The sequence below is a fragment of the Rhamphochromis longiceps genome, linkage group LG3 (assembly GCF_057381845.1).
Source record: "Rhamphochromis longiceps isolate RC_006_pf linkage group LG3, R_longiceps_female_GT1.1, whole genome shotgun sequence".
Taxonomy (NCBI): Eukaryota; Metazoa; Chordata; class Actinopteri; order Cichliformes; family Cichlidae; genus Rhamphochromis; species Rhamphochromis longiceps.
Window position 1 is genome coordinate 33259803 of NC_140559.1, and position 18423 is coordinate 33278225.

At 39.0% G+C, this 18423-nt stretch overlaps 1 protein-coding gene across 1 annotated transcript; it reads right to left on the reverse strand.

The window, feature by feature from the left end:
- Positions 1-1283: 1283 nt before the first annotated feature.
- Positions 1284-17946, reverse strand: LOC146674199 (E3 ubiquitin-protein ligase TRIM21-like). Its single transcript, XM_085394922.1, has 15 exons — positions 17808-17946; positions 14222-14366; positions 13824-14058; positions 12988-13211; positions 12804-12908; positions 11943-12038; positions 9818-10051; positions 8840-8987; positions 7254-7301; positions 6986-7012; positions 6836-6900; positions 6560-6670; positions 6217-6335; positions 1917-2013; positions 1284-1743 (listed from the first exon to the last, which is right to left on the reverse strand). Exons 2-15 carry the CDS (start codon positions 14360-14362, stop codon positions 1591-1593), a joined length of 1803 nt encoding a protein of 600 aa, XP_085251048.1. The 5' UTR covers positions 14363-14366; positions 17808-17946; the 3' UTR covers positions 1284-1590.
- Between the last annotated feature and the right edge of the window lie 477 nt (positions 17947-18423).

Here is an 18423-nt window from a genome sequence, read left to right on the forward strand (position 1 = left end):
AATATAAACGCAACACTTTTGTTTTTGCTCCCATTCCCCATGGGATGGACGTAGAGACCTAAAATTCATTCCAGATACACAATATAACCATCCCTCCCAAACAGTGGTCACAAATCAGTCCAAATGTGTGGTAGTGGGCACATCTGCTATATTGAGATAATCCATCCCACCTCACAGGTGTGCCACATCAGGATGCTGATCTGACATCATGAGTAGTGCACAGGTGTACCTCAGACTGCCCACAACAAAAGGCCACCCTGGAAGTTTACAGTTTTTTGTTCTATTGTGGGTCTGGGGACCCAGAACCGGTCAGTATCTGGTGTGACCACCATTTGCCTCATGCAGTGCAACACATCGTCGCATGGAGTCTATCAGATTGTCAATATGTGTATATATATATGTATGTATATGTATATATATGTATATATATGTATATGTATATATATATATATATATATATATATATATATATGTGTGTGTGTCAGCCACCTCCTGTACATGGATGACATCAAGCTGTATGCCAAGAGTGAACGAGACATCGATTCACTGATCCACACTACCAGGCTATACAGCAATGACATTGGAATGTCGTTCGGACTGGAGAAGTGTAGTCGAATGGTAACAAAGAGAGGGAAGGTAGTCAGAACTGAGGGGATATCCAGAAATCCTACCAGTGGCTGGACAAAGCTGGACTGAAAGACAGCACAGAGGCACTAATCATGGCAGCACAAGAACAAGCTCTGAGTACAAGAGCCATAGAGGCTGGGGTCTATCACACCAGGCAAGACCCCAGGTGCAGGCTGTGTAAAGGTGCCCCAGAGACAATCCAGCACATAACAGCATGAGCTTGAAGGATAAACCGCCCGCAGGGGCGTGCTGGGTGTTTTTTATATATATATATGTATTTGTCTGTTTGTTTTGGTTGTTTTTTTATTTTTTGCCCTTTATCACCGTTCCTCTTCCCCGCTGTTTTTCTTTCCCTACCTCTCTTTCTTTCTCCTTCTTTCCCCCAGTCATGCCTGTCCCGTGTGTAGCAAGTGAAAATAAAATAAACAATAAAAACAAAGGTGAATCAAATAGACCAATACAGCAAGGCCGGGATGGTCCATTTGGTAAAGTTAAGAATAAAAAACAAAAATTAAAATGAAAAGAAACCTCCAATTTCAGATATTTGAGGTTATTCTGAAAATAATGATACCAAACAAGGCAAGAAAAACTGTTTTAAAGGTGAAATCAAAAGTAGTCAAAAACAGTCATTTATACCCTGGACCCCAGAGGGGTAAAGCATGTTAGCTACCACTCACCGCTTGTTTGCAGGCTTTATTAAATGGAAAACTTCCACAATACATCCAAATGTAAGATATTTGTTTAATAGATTATCAGTTTCAAAATACATAAAAACATTTAACCTGTATGCATAAACTATTCAGTCTGACAACTGCGAGGTTTAAATCAATAGGGAATATTTATAGATATATACACAATTGGGGGAAAAACTGACTAAGCTTATATGTATGGAGAGCACATAAGTGCAAAGGCAGGAAAATAAAACTGAGAGGAAGAAATACAATATTATGCAACTTTTAGGTGTCACTCGGTCATCTTCACTGGCGTGATGATCAGTGGTAAATCGTTCCTTCCTGACTTGTTGGTGCAGGGGCTGAAGAAAGGGTAGAGGGTCTCATTGAAAATGTCATTAAAAGTATAGATGTGCATCTTAGCATCAACATTGTAGAAAGACACCTGCAAAGAAGAGAAACACACCTAAAGTAAAATTACATAAACAAGACAATAGTGAAAATATCTATATTTATAATATTTATCTATATGTAGCTAAATAAGTTTAAATTAAAGGGGGACTCAATTTGCCCATTCTTTATGAGACAGGTAAATTCCAATCATGTACACCTGCGCACCTGTCCATTTTCAAAGTCCACAAATATCCCGATCTTATGAAGTACAAGGTTCACTGGGACATCTGTGTAGGGTTGAGAACGAAAGCCAAACTTATTCCTGTGGGGAGAAATGACAAAGGGAAAGGAAATTAAAGATGAAAAATTTCTTCTAACATCAGTAGGTCTGATTTCATTTTAATCTGCATTATTGCAAAAGCATGGCATTTTCATGCATTTTTAAGGAACTTAAAAAAGTAAGACAACTATCAGGTAAAAGGGAAAAATTAAACAACTGAAAACATTCTTTGTGGGGGATTGCTAAAAAGACCAGCTTTTAAATCCAACATTTACATGTCATTGCTTTATTTTTACATTCAGCAAATGCTGGGAAACAGCATCAATCTGGAGTGTTTCTGTCCTTTTCATTAATACAAGTACAATGTTATGTCTCACAGTTCTGTTTGGTCTTCATCCTCTGCTAATTGAATTTTCTGTCTCATTATTGGCTAAATGTGAATGTATGCAAAGACGACACAAGAGTTCCCGTAGCTCTTCTGGGAGCTAGAGTCAACTAGAAAATGTCTTCTTGAGTGAGTCCTCTATGAAGAGGAGCCTTTCCTTGTTGTCAGTGGTCGCGGCTGCTACAGAGTGCTGGCAGCCTCATTTCCCTCGGCCTTAAAACTGCAAGGCGGCCATGCTGCAACGCCAAAACACTGATGGTAAAATCACAGTGATCCCACCCACCATCAATGCGTCGGTTGCCCCCGGGAAAATCGTGGGGGTCACGGGAGATCCCGTCGGAACTATCGTCTGGATACCAAAGCTCCTAATAGCCAGGAGAATGTGATCCATTTCTTCAGTGAGTGAGCGGTAATCCTGCTAGGCCAGAGACAGGGAGTTGGCGAGGCCAGCTTGCACTGGAGCCAGCAACTGTTGGAGGAATATGTAAGTGAAGATGAATCCGTCATCATCCATTCCTAGCAAGGATAGCATACTTTCCATGAGCTTGAGAGGCCATCATCCAGGCCAGAGAGAGAGAGAGGAGTTTCTCAGCCCACTCTTCAACAGAGAGGGGGTAGCGAATGAGTGGTGTCATTCCCTTGGGTGGGGGGGATCCCGGAGGAAGGTCATCACATGACCCTCAGCAGATCGAGTAAGGCCACCACATGATGGTATTTCGTTTCGTTGGCTGAAACAGCCAAAAAAAAGAAAACTCAGCTTCAACGTGCACAAACCATGAAGGAGGTGGTGAAGCCAAAAATCCGGCAGCTTAAAAGCCACAGCAAAAGTTGAAACATACAGCTCAGCTATCACTTCCAAAATAAGTGAAGACAGAAAACCAAACAGCCATGGTGTTTGTAGGGTTACTGAAGTAGGGTTAACATGGTGGCTAGCTACACTGCTATCGTTAGCATATATAAACACTGTGAAGCTGGACGCCGAACGCTAACTTTTTTCCACTTGATAAAAGTTAACGTGAGGGTTCCCGAAGGTTCGGGACAAATGCAATCGCATGGCAAGATGCTGTAAACAGACCAAACTTTAGTCAGGAGAACAACTGAGATAATCCATCTACAGTACGAGGTTAGTCACTGCTGCATGGGCTGGTGTAGCCCAGTGGAATTGAGGTTCCACAGTTCTTCTTTTTCCTGTTCTGTCTAATCTATTTTTATAATTCTATATTTTATAATTCACTATAGTTTATTTGCTCTTCTTTGCCAAACCTATTCTCTATTGTCTCAAATCTGTCTATCAAATTTATTTTGCCATCCTTTCACCTTATTGGCTTAAACCATACATTCTTGCATGTGATTGGTTAGGAGAAGTAGATCCTGCCTCCTCATGCTTACTGAAGGACATTCCAAGTGCAGTGTAGATGAGGCTACAGTGAAAGGCTAAAACAAACAATCCCTGATTAATGAGGAAAAATACTTTCTGTAGTGGAAAAAAATAACAGCCTGTAACCAGTATTTGGTTCAGGAGGAGCAGAACGGAATCACCTAGAAAACCGGAGGTTGTTTATACGGAAATTATAGTACTTCCGACCGTCTTGATGAGTGTTGTAAAAGTTAGCATTGCTAGCTGATGTAGCGAGCATGGTGCCTTCTTCCCAAGTCTATCGGTGTGTGGGTAAGTTGGGTAGGCACTGATGAAGTTTTCAAAACAGTGTTTGGAGGATTAATATTAAATAATATTAATAAAAATTATTAATAAAAATTTGTTTTATGTCCAAGTTAACCATGTGATAGTCCTGCCTAAGCCAATGCTCTTTATTCCACTTTTATTCCTCTTTATTTGCATGCAAATGTTACTGCTGCTGCTGCAGGCAATGTGTAAAATGTGATTGAAGTCCCTTAGCTGGATATGGAGTATTACACAAATATTCTCCCCTGGCTTCTTCCCACAGTCCAAAGACATGCAGTTAGTGGGGATAGGTTAATTGATCAATTTAAATTACCCGTAGGCGTGAATGTGGGTGTCTGTCTCTGTGTGTTAGCCCTACAACAAACTGGCGACCTGTCCAGGGTGTCCCCCGCCTCTCGCCCTATGACAGCTGGGATAGGCTCCAGCGCCTATCCCATATAAAAATATGGTTTTGTACATGGAAAATTTGTTTAGAAATAAATGCTGATTAAAACTATATTGTAAGGTGAGTACAAGTCAGAAAAACTTGATAACTTTCTAGTTAAAGATAATGAGACTCCATAAAAAATAATTAAGACTTAATCAGTTCTTTCATTTCCAAAAAGAAAAGTCCACTGTTATGTGTTTTTCAGTGCTATACTATTTTATTAGTTCAATGGTTTATTTTCATTTTGTATAAGGATTGAAATGATGCAATGTCCATATGGTTAACATACTTGAATACACAAATATGTGTGTGAGCTCAATTCCAAAGCTGTATGTAATAAAGGTTTTTATTGTCATGCAGACTGGGTTTTTTTCCCCCTTCCATCCCATTTGTGGTTGTTCATGGATTTCAGATGTTGGAACTCTCCTCTGAGAGGAGATGTCGAACCATCCCAGGCCCTAGAATTTGTCTGCCGCAATGATCGTCCTTAGTTGATTTGAAGATTCGCGGTTTGGTAGAACACGCCCAGACCACATAACAGTGCTGACAGTAGAAAAAGACCTGAGGGTGCACCCACTAAATCTTCTTTTCTGATTTTTTTTCTCATCTTCTTCTCCAAGAAAAAGCGAGCTTGACTTGACTTATTCTTCTGACTCTTGACTTGAGACTTTGTATCACTGACACCCATGTGGAGACTCAGAGACCCTTAACAGTAATTTTATGACTGAGATTGTTTAGGTTATAAATTGTTTTGCCAGCTATAGTTGTGTCTATGTTGCAGTGCTATCATTTGTGGGATAATACAGCGTTCTCCTCAACTCACCTGCCTCCTGTAAACCATTCTCCCTTTAACACTACCTCACAAACCTAGAACTGGTCCACCAGAGGGTACATAGAAGCTCTGGTTAAACTGGGCTATAGTTACATTGTAAGGTTTTCAAACTGAGCTTTAAAATGAACAGTGATAATAAAAACTGAGAGAGGCTAACAGTGATCACTGGCTGTTTTTAGGGGGCTGTTCAGATTAAATAGAACAAGATACAAAGCATTAAAACATGTTAAAAACACAACAGCCTTAATAAACGCAAAGTAGTTTGGACCCAGAAGCAGGATTCATCAGGTCATCATTTAAAGATTGGATATACCACCTACTGTGAATGTTTTAATGGAGTACAGTTGTTATTATTGTCACGTGTCACAGCCAGTTTATGACCGTTAAAATAAATAAAATTCATATAAGAAATAAAATTGCCTTGTGTAAACTGTATATGGTGTTAAATAGGTCTATACTACAGTACTGCGCTGGACAATATGTTGCGGTCATAATTAAATGGAAGTGACTAAGTGACGATTTATCCACAAATACTGTTTAGCTTCTCTCAGACCTATATTGAAACTAAAAATATATATACAGACTGCAAATGGAGACCATTCACCTTCAAAGTGGAAGTTGTACCATATGAAACATGTTGACTGTAGCTCTGAGGTACAACTTTTACTTTGAAGGTGAACCTTCTCCCTTTCCAGTTTGTGTCACACCATAATGTTGTATTACCACAAGTAGTTAACCACATACTTGCAGAAACACATGAAAATCTGCAAGCAATTGTGGCAATCTTCTAGCAACCAAAGTGACAACAAGCAGCATGCTTCTGGGAACCACCGCCAACCATTTGGGAAATAAGCATTTTTCCTTCAGCTACAACGGCCAATAATTTGGAGAACTCTTCAACAATGTGTTTAACTCACTTGTCTCTTAAACTGAGGAACCAGAATCCATTGTCTGGGGTGTATTCAATCTTCCCCTTCCTGCTGACAGAATACTTGACCACACCCAGGTCCCAGTCAGTCTTCCCTGTCACGTCCACCTTTTCAAACCAAACAAACCACAATCCTTCACTCAAATAGTGAAACGCATGTAAGTCTGAAGAAGCCAAGATGTTTGGCCAACATTTGTTTATTTAGCACACAATTGTATCTTGTAATGAAAGCAGTATGGAATCAAGTTTAATCAACAATAAAGAACTGAATTATAATATATGAGCAATGATTTTCAAGACTTTTGACTCTTGGAAAGGGCAAACCCTCATACCTCCCAATAATGTTTTCCAGAAGAGATTGGCTCCCTCCCTATAACACAGACAACTTTTTCAAACCTCTCTGGGTTGTCTGGCACCAGTTGGTGTCGATCTCCACACCTCACCTGCAGAAATATACAATTTATAATTACAGCTCATTTCATGGAGATTTTACATCTTCTTTTTCTACTGTTCTCTATTTATGCTAAAAGAGAGGCTCCGAGACAAGAGGACACAGGAAGTCATTTCAGCATGATTGTAATGGTCTAGTAACTGAACAGGAGCCTCACACTTTTCAGGTCTGATGACAGCACCAGTCTTGGATGGGCGGTACTGGAGTCCAGAGTTACATCCACTGTGTTGAAAGAAGATGTAAAGAACTTCATTTTCTGTTGGTAATTCTGCTTTCATTAATTTTAGCTTGGATGAATGTCACTTACGTGCATATTCGTGTATTCCCTTTATCCCTGCAGACAAACAAAATTATATATATATATATATATATATATATATATATATATATATATATATATATATATATATATATTATTATTATTATTATTATTATTAACAAAATACAGTGCTGCTGTTAAAACTCACCAGATACATTTGGATCTTAATTATCAACAAGGTTAAAGTGGATGAAGTTGTATACAGTGTAACCGTTAAAAGAGCACTTGTTAAGGTGGAGAGGACATGTACACTCACTGGGCTGTGATCGAGAAGGACTGGGATCCAGTGTTTGTGCAGGAAAACCTGAACAGAAACAAGACAACAGGTGTAAGGAGCTAACATGAACCTACCTTACTGTTTGGTCTGGTAATCCAGCAGAAATAGAAGTAACAGCTAATACAAACCTGCACCACCGGGGGGGGGGGGGGGGGGGGGGTATTTCATTGCTTAATGATTGTATCTGTAGTACTGTCTGGCTTGAACACTTAAAAATACTTTAAAAAATTCCTCTAGTGGCAATTTATAGCCTGCTCCAGAAAGACAGTCATTGGTAGTTTAATGGTTTCTCCCAAGAACTTTATGGTGTGTGAATATATTTTATAATTCATCCATCTGAAAACTTATAAGGCTTAGAGTTGAGGGCATACTCTTGAGAGGGCTGCTAGGCCTAAACTTCTGTGTTGATGAGGAATTATTGGACAAATAACAGGTTTATTGTGTTTATTGACTAGACATGCAAAGCACAGTGCATGGGCACCCATTGGGGCATGCTCATGCCACAGTGTAATGTGCATTTGTGCAATGAAGAGACAGGGAATCACAGGAAGTAGTGACATATAGTACACAAGAAGACCATGAATAGCCAATAAAAAACAATTGCATAGTACATGCAAATTAGTGAAAAAGCTCAATACAGGTTTTGGAGCCATTTGCTGAATCTCCATGCTGCTTTCTACGTGAAAGATCTCTTAAAGTAGAGTTTTTTTCACTTGCGTGTTTTTAATAAGATTATCTGACTGATTATCTTCTAGCTGGTGCCTTTTGGGTCATCACAGCGGATCATCTGCCACCACCTCACCCTACCCCTAGCATTCTCTTCTATTATACTCACACTAACCAACTTCACTACATCCATGAATCTTCTCTTAGGGGATATTCTTCCTCAGCTTCATCTTCAATATCCTTTATTCAGTAAACCCACCATCCACCCACCTCCTCTTCAAATGTGCAAACTATCTCAGCCTTGCCTCTCTGGGCTTGTCTAGATCCTAGATTGTAGATTGCACTTAATCTACTCATTTTTAATTCTGTTCATGCCCAATAAAAATCTTAACATCTTCAATTACCCCTGACACTTGTCTTCACCCACTTCACCCTACCTGCACTCTCTTCCACACCTCTCTTGTCCAATGTCTGTTGAATATACCCCGATGTGTGGTATGGGTCATAAAAAGTTTGTGTCTGCATTTTGGTGATCAGAATTATAGTATTCTATTGTTCTCCTACTTAGCACTAATTAACATATGGGTATCTGTGCATTACACTGGTACAGTTTATGGATGCAGCTTATTACCCAGACCAGCATTAGCTGAGTATTTAGCATTTCACTTGCAGCTACAGAAAAACACAAAAGCATCAGCCAAGAAATTTATTTAAAGTTTCTTTTTTATATAACAGCCAGACTCTGTTATCTATCGCCTAAATGTGTTTTGAGAGTTGTTGGGTTTTTTTGCTCCGTATGTTGAGTCTGAACTAATTAAAAATTCCCTGTTCTCGCAGATTTTGTGTCTTCTTTGTATATTATATGTGTAAACCAGCTGGATGCTTTTCATTACACTGACCTTTTTCTGTGATATTCTTCAGCTCTTTGGCAAACTTCTCCACCTGAGCTAATATAGACATGTAAATGGACTCTGTCCCCAGGTCAGAATTCACCGACACTTTGTACCAGTCTTTGGTAGGTGGAGGGCTGGACAGAATTGGGAACGTCTAGGGAGCAGGTGGAAAGAAATGTTAGAAATTTTTTCCTGTCAGTATTTACCAAAATGCCAACTCTTCCTACAGGATCAGGAGTTGAGCATCAAAGCTTATCAGACATTAAGTCACCGTCACGTTGCCAAGCAACCACCTAATAATAGACTAAAATGTTCCTTACACAACAAACGGGCACTTATGTGCTCTTATAAAAGCTTACAAAAGCTTTGTGTCACTCATTTGATGTCAGTGACATATAATTTGGCAAATATTGAATATAATCATTTTTGAAATCTCCAATCTGTGAAGTGTACATTACATCTCTTTTCACCCTAACTTATCAAGTCAAGTTTACTTTATTTAGAAACTATATGAGTAGTTTAATGTTTGCTTCAGTAAAAGTATAAATATACTTAAGGTAATAGGATTTCAATCCACGTGAATTTGACCTTAAACAGATTGTTGTCACATGCATGTTATGTATATGTATAGGTAAACCAAAAGCCATACAAGTATACACCCATATAGTATATCTTTTACTATATTCTAGATAAACAAATCATGCATATTAATTTTTCATTATATACTTAATGGGCCTGGCCAGTGTCTGACCAATGAGTGCATTAGTATGCCTTAATGATACATGCAAATGCATTTTGATGTATAAGAACATTTTGTCAGTTCTGTGGTTATCTGCTATTTATTTGTATAAATAACATTTACCACCTCTACTTTTTTACTTTCCTCAGTCTGATTCAGTATGTCAGTTTGCCAACAGCACAAAACAAATAGTATTGGAACATGGGCGTGTACTAGCATCTTCACATTCATCCTTAAATTCTTACTTTCACACAGTATAAATGATCATCTGATTGGGCAAGCTTGGAAAGCTCGCTTTGTCTCTTCTTTAGTTGTTCGATCTCCTGTTCCAGCTGCCTTGTCATGGATTCAGCATGGCGCTGTGCCACCTTCCGGCTGAGCTCCATCGCCTCCACCAGCTCTGCCTGGGAACGTTCAATGAAACAAACCAAACTCGAGAATAGAGAAACGCTGCCCGCCGTCTCTCGGTCCACTGCCAGCTGGAAAGTTAGACAGAGTGATATGAGATACATGATTGTTTAATTTGTTTTGGTTTAAAATATATATTAATCTCCCCTGTAAATAAAAATTCTCACATCACATGGAAATATGCAGCATCTGTGAATTGCAGCTCAGATTTCAAATGTAAGGAACCTAAATTTTGCTACAACTAAAAATCTAAGAACATGTGCAAAATGTCTAGAAATCCTAAAATGCAAGGTAAAAAGTTAGAAACATAAAATCTTTACCAAAGTTTGAATAATGTAATTAAAACTTGAGAGTGTTTCATAAATGATTTTGTTGTTTAGAAAAACATAATGTTGGAAAAATATATATATATTTTTAACTTAAAATGTAATATGTGGATTTGGTAATCAGATATAAATTGTAGATCAGGGAAATACACCTGCACTTTTATGTAAAATTGGCTATAGATATTGTTTAATAAGCTCCCAACATGTAGAAATACATAATTTAAGTTTGAAAAATTCAATTCAATTTTATTTATACAACAACAGTCGCCTCAAGGTGCATTATATTGTAAGGTATTGTTAGGGTCCCTGGGTCGTTGACCCAGTGTTTTGTGTTTTTGGTTCTTTGATTTTGTTATTTCATTATATTCTAGCTTTGCTTTATGGGTTTTAGGATCATTCTTAGTTTAGGTTCTCTGGGTGGGGTTGGTTAGAGCTTTAGTGTTCTGGTTTTCTGTCTGTGTTCCTTAGTTGCTGTCTCCCCTGTCTGCTGTATCCCCACATCCAGTCAGTGTCTGTGTCTGTCCTGGTCCCACGTCTCTGTTCCCTCTGTTGTAGTGCTTGCATGTGAGTCTGTGTCTTTTGTTCAGTCTGTGTTTTGGGTTTCCTGTTTTACTTTGAAAGTCCATGTCTCATGTTAATGTGTTTGGTTTTGCTTCTCCTTTGTCTTGTTAGGCCTGATTTGCCCCAGCTGTGTTTCCCTCCTGTTGCCCATTCCCTGATTGCTCCCTCTATGTATTTAAGCCCTGTGTTTCAGTTTGTCAGTGTCGCTATCTACCGTTTATTTTGCTGTGTGTTTTGTCAGTCCACCGGTGTTAGTTTATTTGATTTTTTTCCCAGTTATGTTATGTTTGAGTTCAGCATTAAAGCTGTTTTGGTTTAAGTTTGTCTCTGGAGTCTGCACCTTGGGTCCTATTCCTGTCCGCACACAGCCGTCACACAACAGGTATACCCTACAATATTACACAGAAAAACCCCAATAATTATATGACCCCCTATGAGCAAGCACTTTGGCAACAGTGGGAAGGAAAAACTCCCTTTTAACAGGATGAAACCTCTGGCAGAACCAGGGTCAGGGAAGGGCAGCCATCAGGTGCGAACATAAAAAGGGAAATTGAAATAGAAATTGTTTAACACCGCGGTCCCCAATCCCCAGGCCACGACCAGTACTGGTCCATGAGTCATTTGGTACGGGCCGCGGGAGTTGAGGCTGTGAAATTTATGGTATTCAGGGTTTTTATCATTAACTCGGTTTCCCTGGGTCTTTTCCCATGTTGTAGTTGTGAGTCTTATATTGAAAGAAATGTTACCATAGTGACCAGAGAGCATTAAGGGGCAGAAAGGAGGATGTTTACTCTCAATGTTGTTGCCGCATTTCAGGAGGACGCTGCTAATAAAGTTACACAAATACACACTGAATTCGCTAAATAGCACAGTTTTTGTCTTGGTCGTATAATTTTATTTTTTTGCATTGATCCTTGACACCTTAAAGGCCGGTCCGTGAAAATATTGTGTGACGTTAAACCAGTGCAAAAAAGGTTGGGGACTGCTGGTTTAACAAAAACCTTGAAGTGGTATGAGGATTTACAGGTTTTACCATGCACCTGTGGTCTTACACAAGAATGTGTTTGTGTTTTACCTCCAGCTCTGTCACTGACATATTTATCTCTTCGATCTTGTTGATTCTCTCGATAATCATGTCCTGGATTGTCCGCTCTGACACAGTCAGCAGTGTCTAAAATACACAAACATTCATGTTACACAGTACTGACTTCACTTGACCTTCAGCCTATTGGTGTTCTGAAACAGACGTGGGGAACAAGGGTGGATCTGTTTGTGATAATGTATGTCAGACAGTAGTCAATGAGCATATCTTACAAAATACCTCCTTCTGGAAACAAATAATCACTACATAACTTCATATTATATGCAGCATGACCTGAAACCAAATGTTTAAAAATGATATATTGAATAGAAACAGTGTAGAGCAAGGGTAAGCAACTCCAGGCCTCGAGGGCCGGTGTCCTGCAGGTTTTAGATCTCACCCTGGTTCAACACACATGAATCAAATGATTAGTTCATTACCAGGCCTCTAGAGAACTTCAAGACATGTTGAGGAGGTAATTTAACCAATTAAATTAGATGTGTTGGATCAAGGACAGATCTAAAACCTGCAGGACACTGAGGCCTGGAGTTGCCCACCCCTGCTGTCGAGGAACATAGATTCTATGTATTTGACTCATTTTCTGTTATCAAACTGCTCCACTGTCTAAGAATTTAGGCTCAGATGTTAAATCATTTTTAACAGATTTTTTTTAAAAATGGTCTAGTTCGTTCATGCCAGAACTTCATACTATCACATGTCAGTTATCACCTGCTTTTTAGCAATTCTTTGTTACTCCAATAAAAAACATTATTCTGTTTTTTTTTAACATGGAAACTTCCCTAACCTAATCCATCTGTCCTTTGTATCTATCTTTTTCTGTTTTAATTTTCAAACCTTGGTTTCCATCCATTCGGTTTCAACGGTCACTGTGTCATGGTCTGGATGATCCTCCATCTCGCATTCAGGACAAATGCACACCTGGTCACTCCTACAGAAAATCTGAAGCCCATTGCATATGATTTTTATTTGGTCTTCTTTAAGGACTTCATTCAACAGGTGCAGAAGGTGAACGTTTTACCAATATTGGCCTGTTGTGGATCTCACAAAGAGGGACATTGTGGCTCATCTCAGTCCCACTCAGCGTGTACCTCCTCCTGTGGTCGGTATGTGGTCGGTGGGAAACCTTAGGACCTGCCACATAGGTTTCATTCAATGCATCACTGAAACTGTGGTTTGGCACTGAGGATGCTCTTGAGTCCTTGACTGGAGGAAAGGACGTTGAGATTGAGTCACTTTCCAAGCCTGAAGATGAAAAAAATATCAGGGATTTTCAGGTTAGTCAGTCGCTTTAGTGAAAAGTCAAATATCTATTTGGATACACAATGCTGACATTTTGTAGAGCCATTCATTGACCCTAGATCTTTGTTCAAGTACAGTTGTGGTCAGAGGTTTACATACACTCATCATGGGCATGAATCACATGTTAACATTCTGCTAATCATGATTTCTTTGAACTGCTGTTTTTTTCTGGGTGGAATAATTATTCAGCATTCATCTTTCGTAATCCACAAAAGGTGAAAGTACACATTCAATTTAATTAAATGTAATTCAATTCAATTCAGATTTATTCATACAGAGCCAATTCGGAACAACAGTCGCCTCAAGGTGCTTTATATTGTAAGGTAGTTACTGTTTGGCAACAGTGGGAAGGAAAAACTCCCTTGTAACAGGAAGAAACCTCTGTCAGTAGTCTTGTATAAGTTTGCTGTTGTGCAACATAATTATGACAGGACAGTCATTTACCAAGTACTCTGAATTGCCTACTCTGAAATCTGAGAACTCCTCCAGATTGTACTTGAGCTTTGAAAAGTACTCTATAAATTATTACAGACGGAAACACAGAAGTTTTCTTACTCCGAGAAAAGGTCTGGTGAGTCTTTCGCACAGGGTGACACAGCTTTTTCTTCAGTTCATCAAATAAATGGCTTGACGGGCTTCCATGCCCTCCAGTTCCCTTTCTTCCACTCTTATTCTTTACTACTCCATTTTTCATAGATTTATACTGGTCAGTGATCTCTCGTAGTGTTCTGTTAATCTGGAGGTCTGGTCGCTTTTCAAAGCTCTTTTTACACAGAGGACACTTGAAAACCTGGAAGGAAAGATGGAAATAAGATATAAGTAAAGATGGAAACAATAGAAACAAAAAGGACATCAGCAGGAATGACGAAAATATGTTAAATAACTTCTCTGAACGTCAACAGAAAGTAAGGGAATGAAAAAGCTGAAAATGAAGGAAATCAAAAAAATAAGACCTTAGCTCCATTCCAGTATTTGGTGATGCATTGCATGCAGAAGCTATGTCCACATGGTGTGGATGCAGGGTTGGTGAATACATCAAGGCATATGGAGCACTGGAACTGTTCTTCACATAAAAAACTGTCATATAGAGACATCTTTCTGGAAGCAAAAGAGAGATGCAAACAATCTTTAGGAGAGTTTCAACATATGGATGATAACATTTGTGATTTTAAGCAACATAAACCACATAACTAATTTGGTTTATGTTGGTTTGGTTTATTTCAGTGACTAAGCAGTCACTGGAGAAGGTTACAGCTTCTCCAGTGTGATGATTTGGCAAATTTACTGCTGTATGCTCTCAATCGTATTGGTGGCATAAATAATAAAGGATGGGATAATGGTGCACCTTACATGGTATTTCATCTGGCTGTTCACACAAGTAAACTTGATGCACTTCGTCAAAGGTTTCACTTGTCTTTTACACAAAAGGTGTCCTTTGGCATTTGTACTCTGACAAACCACGTCAAGGCATGTCAGAGGAACAGATCTGTCACTCCCAGCTGTCACTTGTATTTCAACTTTGGAATAAAAAACTGCTGGATTATAGTAAAATCATAAAAGCTGATCAAATGTAGCTCCCGATCCTTTAATCCAATTTAACCGAGGTATTGCTTACAGTGTAGTGAAATAAAACCTTCACAGATTGTCATGTGCGTAAACAGAAAAACATCAATTCTGACGGAGTATACTGCCCCCTACTGGCTCAAGTATTTGTTATTCCCCAGCTTTAAGCTTTAATTCCTCTCTTCACTCAAAACATGTTAAACTAAAGCCTTCTAAATATCCAGCTGTCAAGTTTTTTTCTACATGTGTCACTTTCTGATTGAATATGTAATTGTGTGTGTGATACTTTTACTATCACACTTGACCTTTGAAACACTTTTGCTCATAATCAAGCTCATCATGTTATCTGAGGTGATAACCTTCCGTCTCAGGTAGCTGCTGGGAGGACTTCTCACTAACCACTGATAACAACTTCATTAAGACTTTCTTCAGAGAACAACTGAGGCTTCTGTAACGTAGCTTTTGTCCCGCAACTGTGCTCAGTCCCTGAAAACACAAAATTGTCTTATTGTGTCATATGCTCTGATCAGCGTGTCGGGTTGAATTTATCACTAGGTGATGCTAGTTGTACTTTGGGTGTTTGGTGTGTTTTAATGTGAGTGCTGTTTGACTTTTTTAAACAAGTGAAACCCAAGAGAGGAGCAAAGAGTCATGAAGCAGTTATCTAACAAGCTATTTATTTATTATGAGAATCAATGCATAGAAGTCATGTTTAAATTTAGTGTATCAAATGTCTAGCAACAAAATAACAGGGTTAAGATGGTAAATGGCCTGTATTTATATAGCGCTTTACTAGTCCCTAAGGACCCCAAAGCGCTTTACATATCCAGCCATCCACCCATTCACACACACATTCACACACTGCTGATGGCAAGCTACATTGTAGCCACAGCCACCCTGGGGCGCACTGACAGAGGCGAGGCTGCCGGACACTGGCGCCACCGGGCCCTCTGACCACCACCAGTAGGCAACGGGTGAAGTGTCTTGCCCAAGGACACAACGACCGAGACTGTCCAAGCCGGGGCTCGAACTGGTAACCTTCCGATTACAAGGCAAACTCCCTCACACATATCTCTCTTTGATGACTAAAATCTGAACAGTATGGTCAGAAGATTTCAGGAATGAAGTTGATCGAGATTTTGTTCAGAACCCACAGGTACAGGTTTATCTTTATACAGGTAACATTTGAGCAGACTCATGTTGGGCAACACATTTCACAAATACTTCTGAAAGTTGATTTTCACGGGAAGCCATGCATAATTCTGTCTCATGTGTAAACTTCTCATGCTAGCCTATCCTGTTTCAGAGTTTTATGGGGCTGGACAGTATTGTTATTGTTCTGCAGTTAAATCCCAGGATGGTTCATCTGTCTGTCCCACAGCTACTACATGCAGGTCAGGTATTTGTTTTGTGAGGGAGGGAAATACATGCACAAGTGTGAAATCCTGCAGGTTAAAGAGAGCTAGTTATTTGTCAAAAGAAACTAGTACCATTGTCAAATATTCGATTTTTTTGCTTGAGTCATCAACCATGAGTTGAATCGTGCTCAATTCATGAGCATTGAGATAATGATTTACTACTAGAAATTGTTATATGAGCAAGGAAAGATGCAGATTACAGGCTCCATTTAGGACAAAAATCAAAAGCTTAAAAAAATCCTCTTAGCACGTTTCCTAGATAAACATATAACTAACTTTCCTAATTTTGGCATTAAAACATTTGTCAGGGGTTCTTATGGAAGAGGGAACAAAAGAGGAATTATATCCAAAATTAAAAAACAGTGTGTTCATCATCTTGGTTTGCAGCCAAGAGATGATTACAAAGCACAATTATCATGATTATGCTCAATCTTTAACTTCCATTAAGAAGGTCATACCCACAAAGCACAAAGTAGCTGAAGTAAACAACATTACAGCCATAATATGACTCAGCTAAAATTCTAAAATCCACAGAATAAACCACTAAAGTGCCCACAAATATGTGGAGCATGTTTGGTGTTCTGGTAGCTGCAAAACCATTGCAAAATGTTATCTCACTGCTTGAAAATTATCCTTGGAGATGGGATGGTTGGGGTTTGGAGATCTAAGAATTCTTCAACTTTTCTGTGGTTTATATGATCCAAATCCAAATCGAATTTATTTATAAACTACATTTAAAAACAGAAAGTTTGCCCAAAGTGCTGTACAGAAAAACAAAAACAAGACAAAAAACAAACGATAAGACCACTCACATTCAAACACGTACATAAAATAAAACAAAGACACATCAACATCAACTCACACCGGTCCAAAAAAGAAGTGTGTCCAAAAGAGACTTAAAAACTGCCTATTATTTACAGGCAATGCATTCCAAAGTTTGGGAACCACAATTGAAAAAGCTTCTTCTCCTCTAAGCTTCAGCCTAGTTTTTGGGACAACCAAAGGCAGCTGATCTGTGGGCCTGCGAGGGAAGTACATCAGAATAGTATGGAGAAGCAAGACCATTTAAGCATTTATAAGTCAACATTAGGACTTTGAAATTAATTCTATGATAAACAGGAAGCCAGTTAAAGGAGGGAATGAAAGGTGAGATATTTCCATGCCTGTGTGCCAGTTAAGAGACTGGCAGCAGCATTTTGTACAAGCTGAAGATGTGAGAGGGATGCTTGGCTGACTCCAGCATAAAGTGCATTGCAATAGTCAAGCCGAGTTGAGATAAGGCATGTATTATTTTCTCAAAGTCATGCCCTGACAAAATTGGCTTAAGCTTTGCCTTAATTGGAAAAAGCTTTTTTGCAACTCAGAACTGATTTGTTTACTAAATTTAAAATCCAAATCCATTATGGCTCCAAGATTCGTTACATGCTGTTTGATGAGTGACCCAAACTATTACATTTTACTCCTAAATCTCACTAATCAACATATGCCAGAAAAACAACAAGCACAGCCTCGTATTACAAGAAATACACAAAATAATAACTAAAGGAAAATGTGATACCTTAATGCAGGTAAGGTGGACAGCACAGAAATCCAGAGATGTCCCACCTTGGCCGCTCACACTCTCAATTATGAGGTGTCTCGGTGTGTGTACGTGCATAAGTAGTGTGTTCGAGAAAGTACAGCCACGCCCTCTCATAGTTCTCTGTAAATGTGGCAGGACTGGTTAAGATAGTGAAAAAAGAAAAACTAGGTCAGAGGACGTCAGATCTTATCACTGCATATGTTTATAGTAACACTCCTTTTATTAAGCATCAATGAAAATAGCCGCACATAGATCAGCCTGTGAGACTGTATCACATATCATAAGTATTATGAATTACTGATTATAAGTAAAGCAAATTTGTGATATAGGATTATTTTGAGATTTTGTGATATAGGGTGTGTTCTTTGTTTTTTGCCATTGTGTGTGATAGAACCGCTCTGAGCGTTAAATCTGGCCTTTATCAGATGTAAGGTCCTCATCTGGTGCACATCTGAGCTGTTCTCAGCATGCTTGCTATTTTAAGATCACTCCACAGAAATCATCTTGCAATGGCTGCTGGATCTCCTTGAGGGTGTCAAAATGGTGATCCTTTACCAGAGGTGTGATTATGTTTTGTATAACTCTTTTAAAA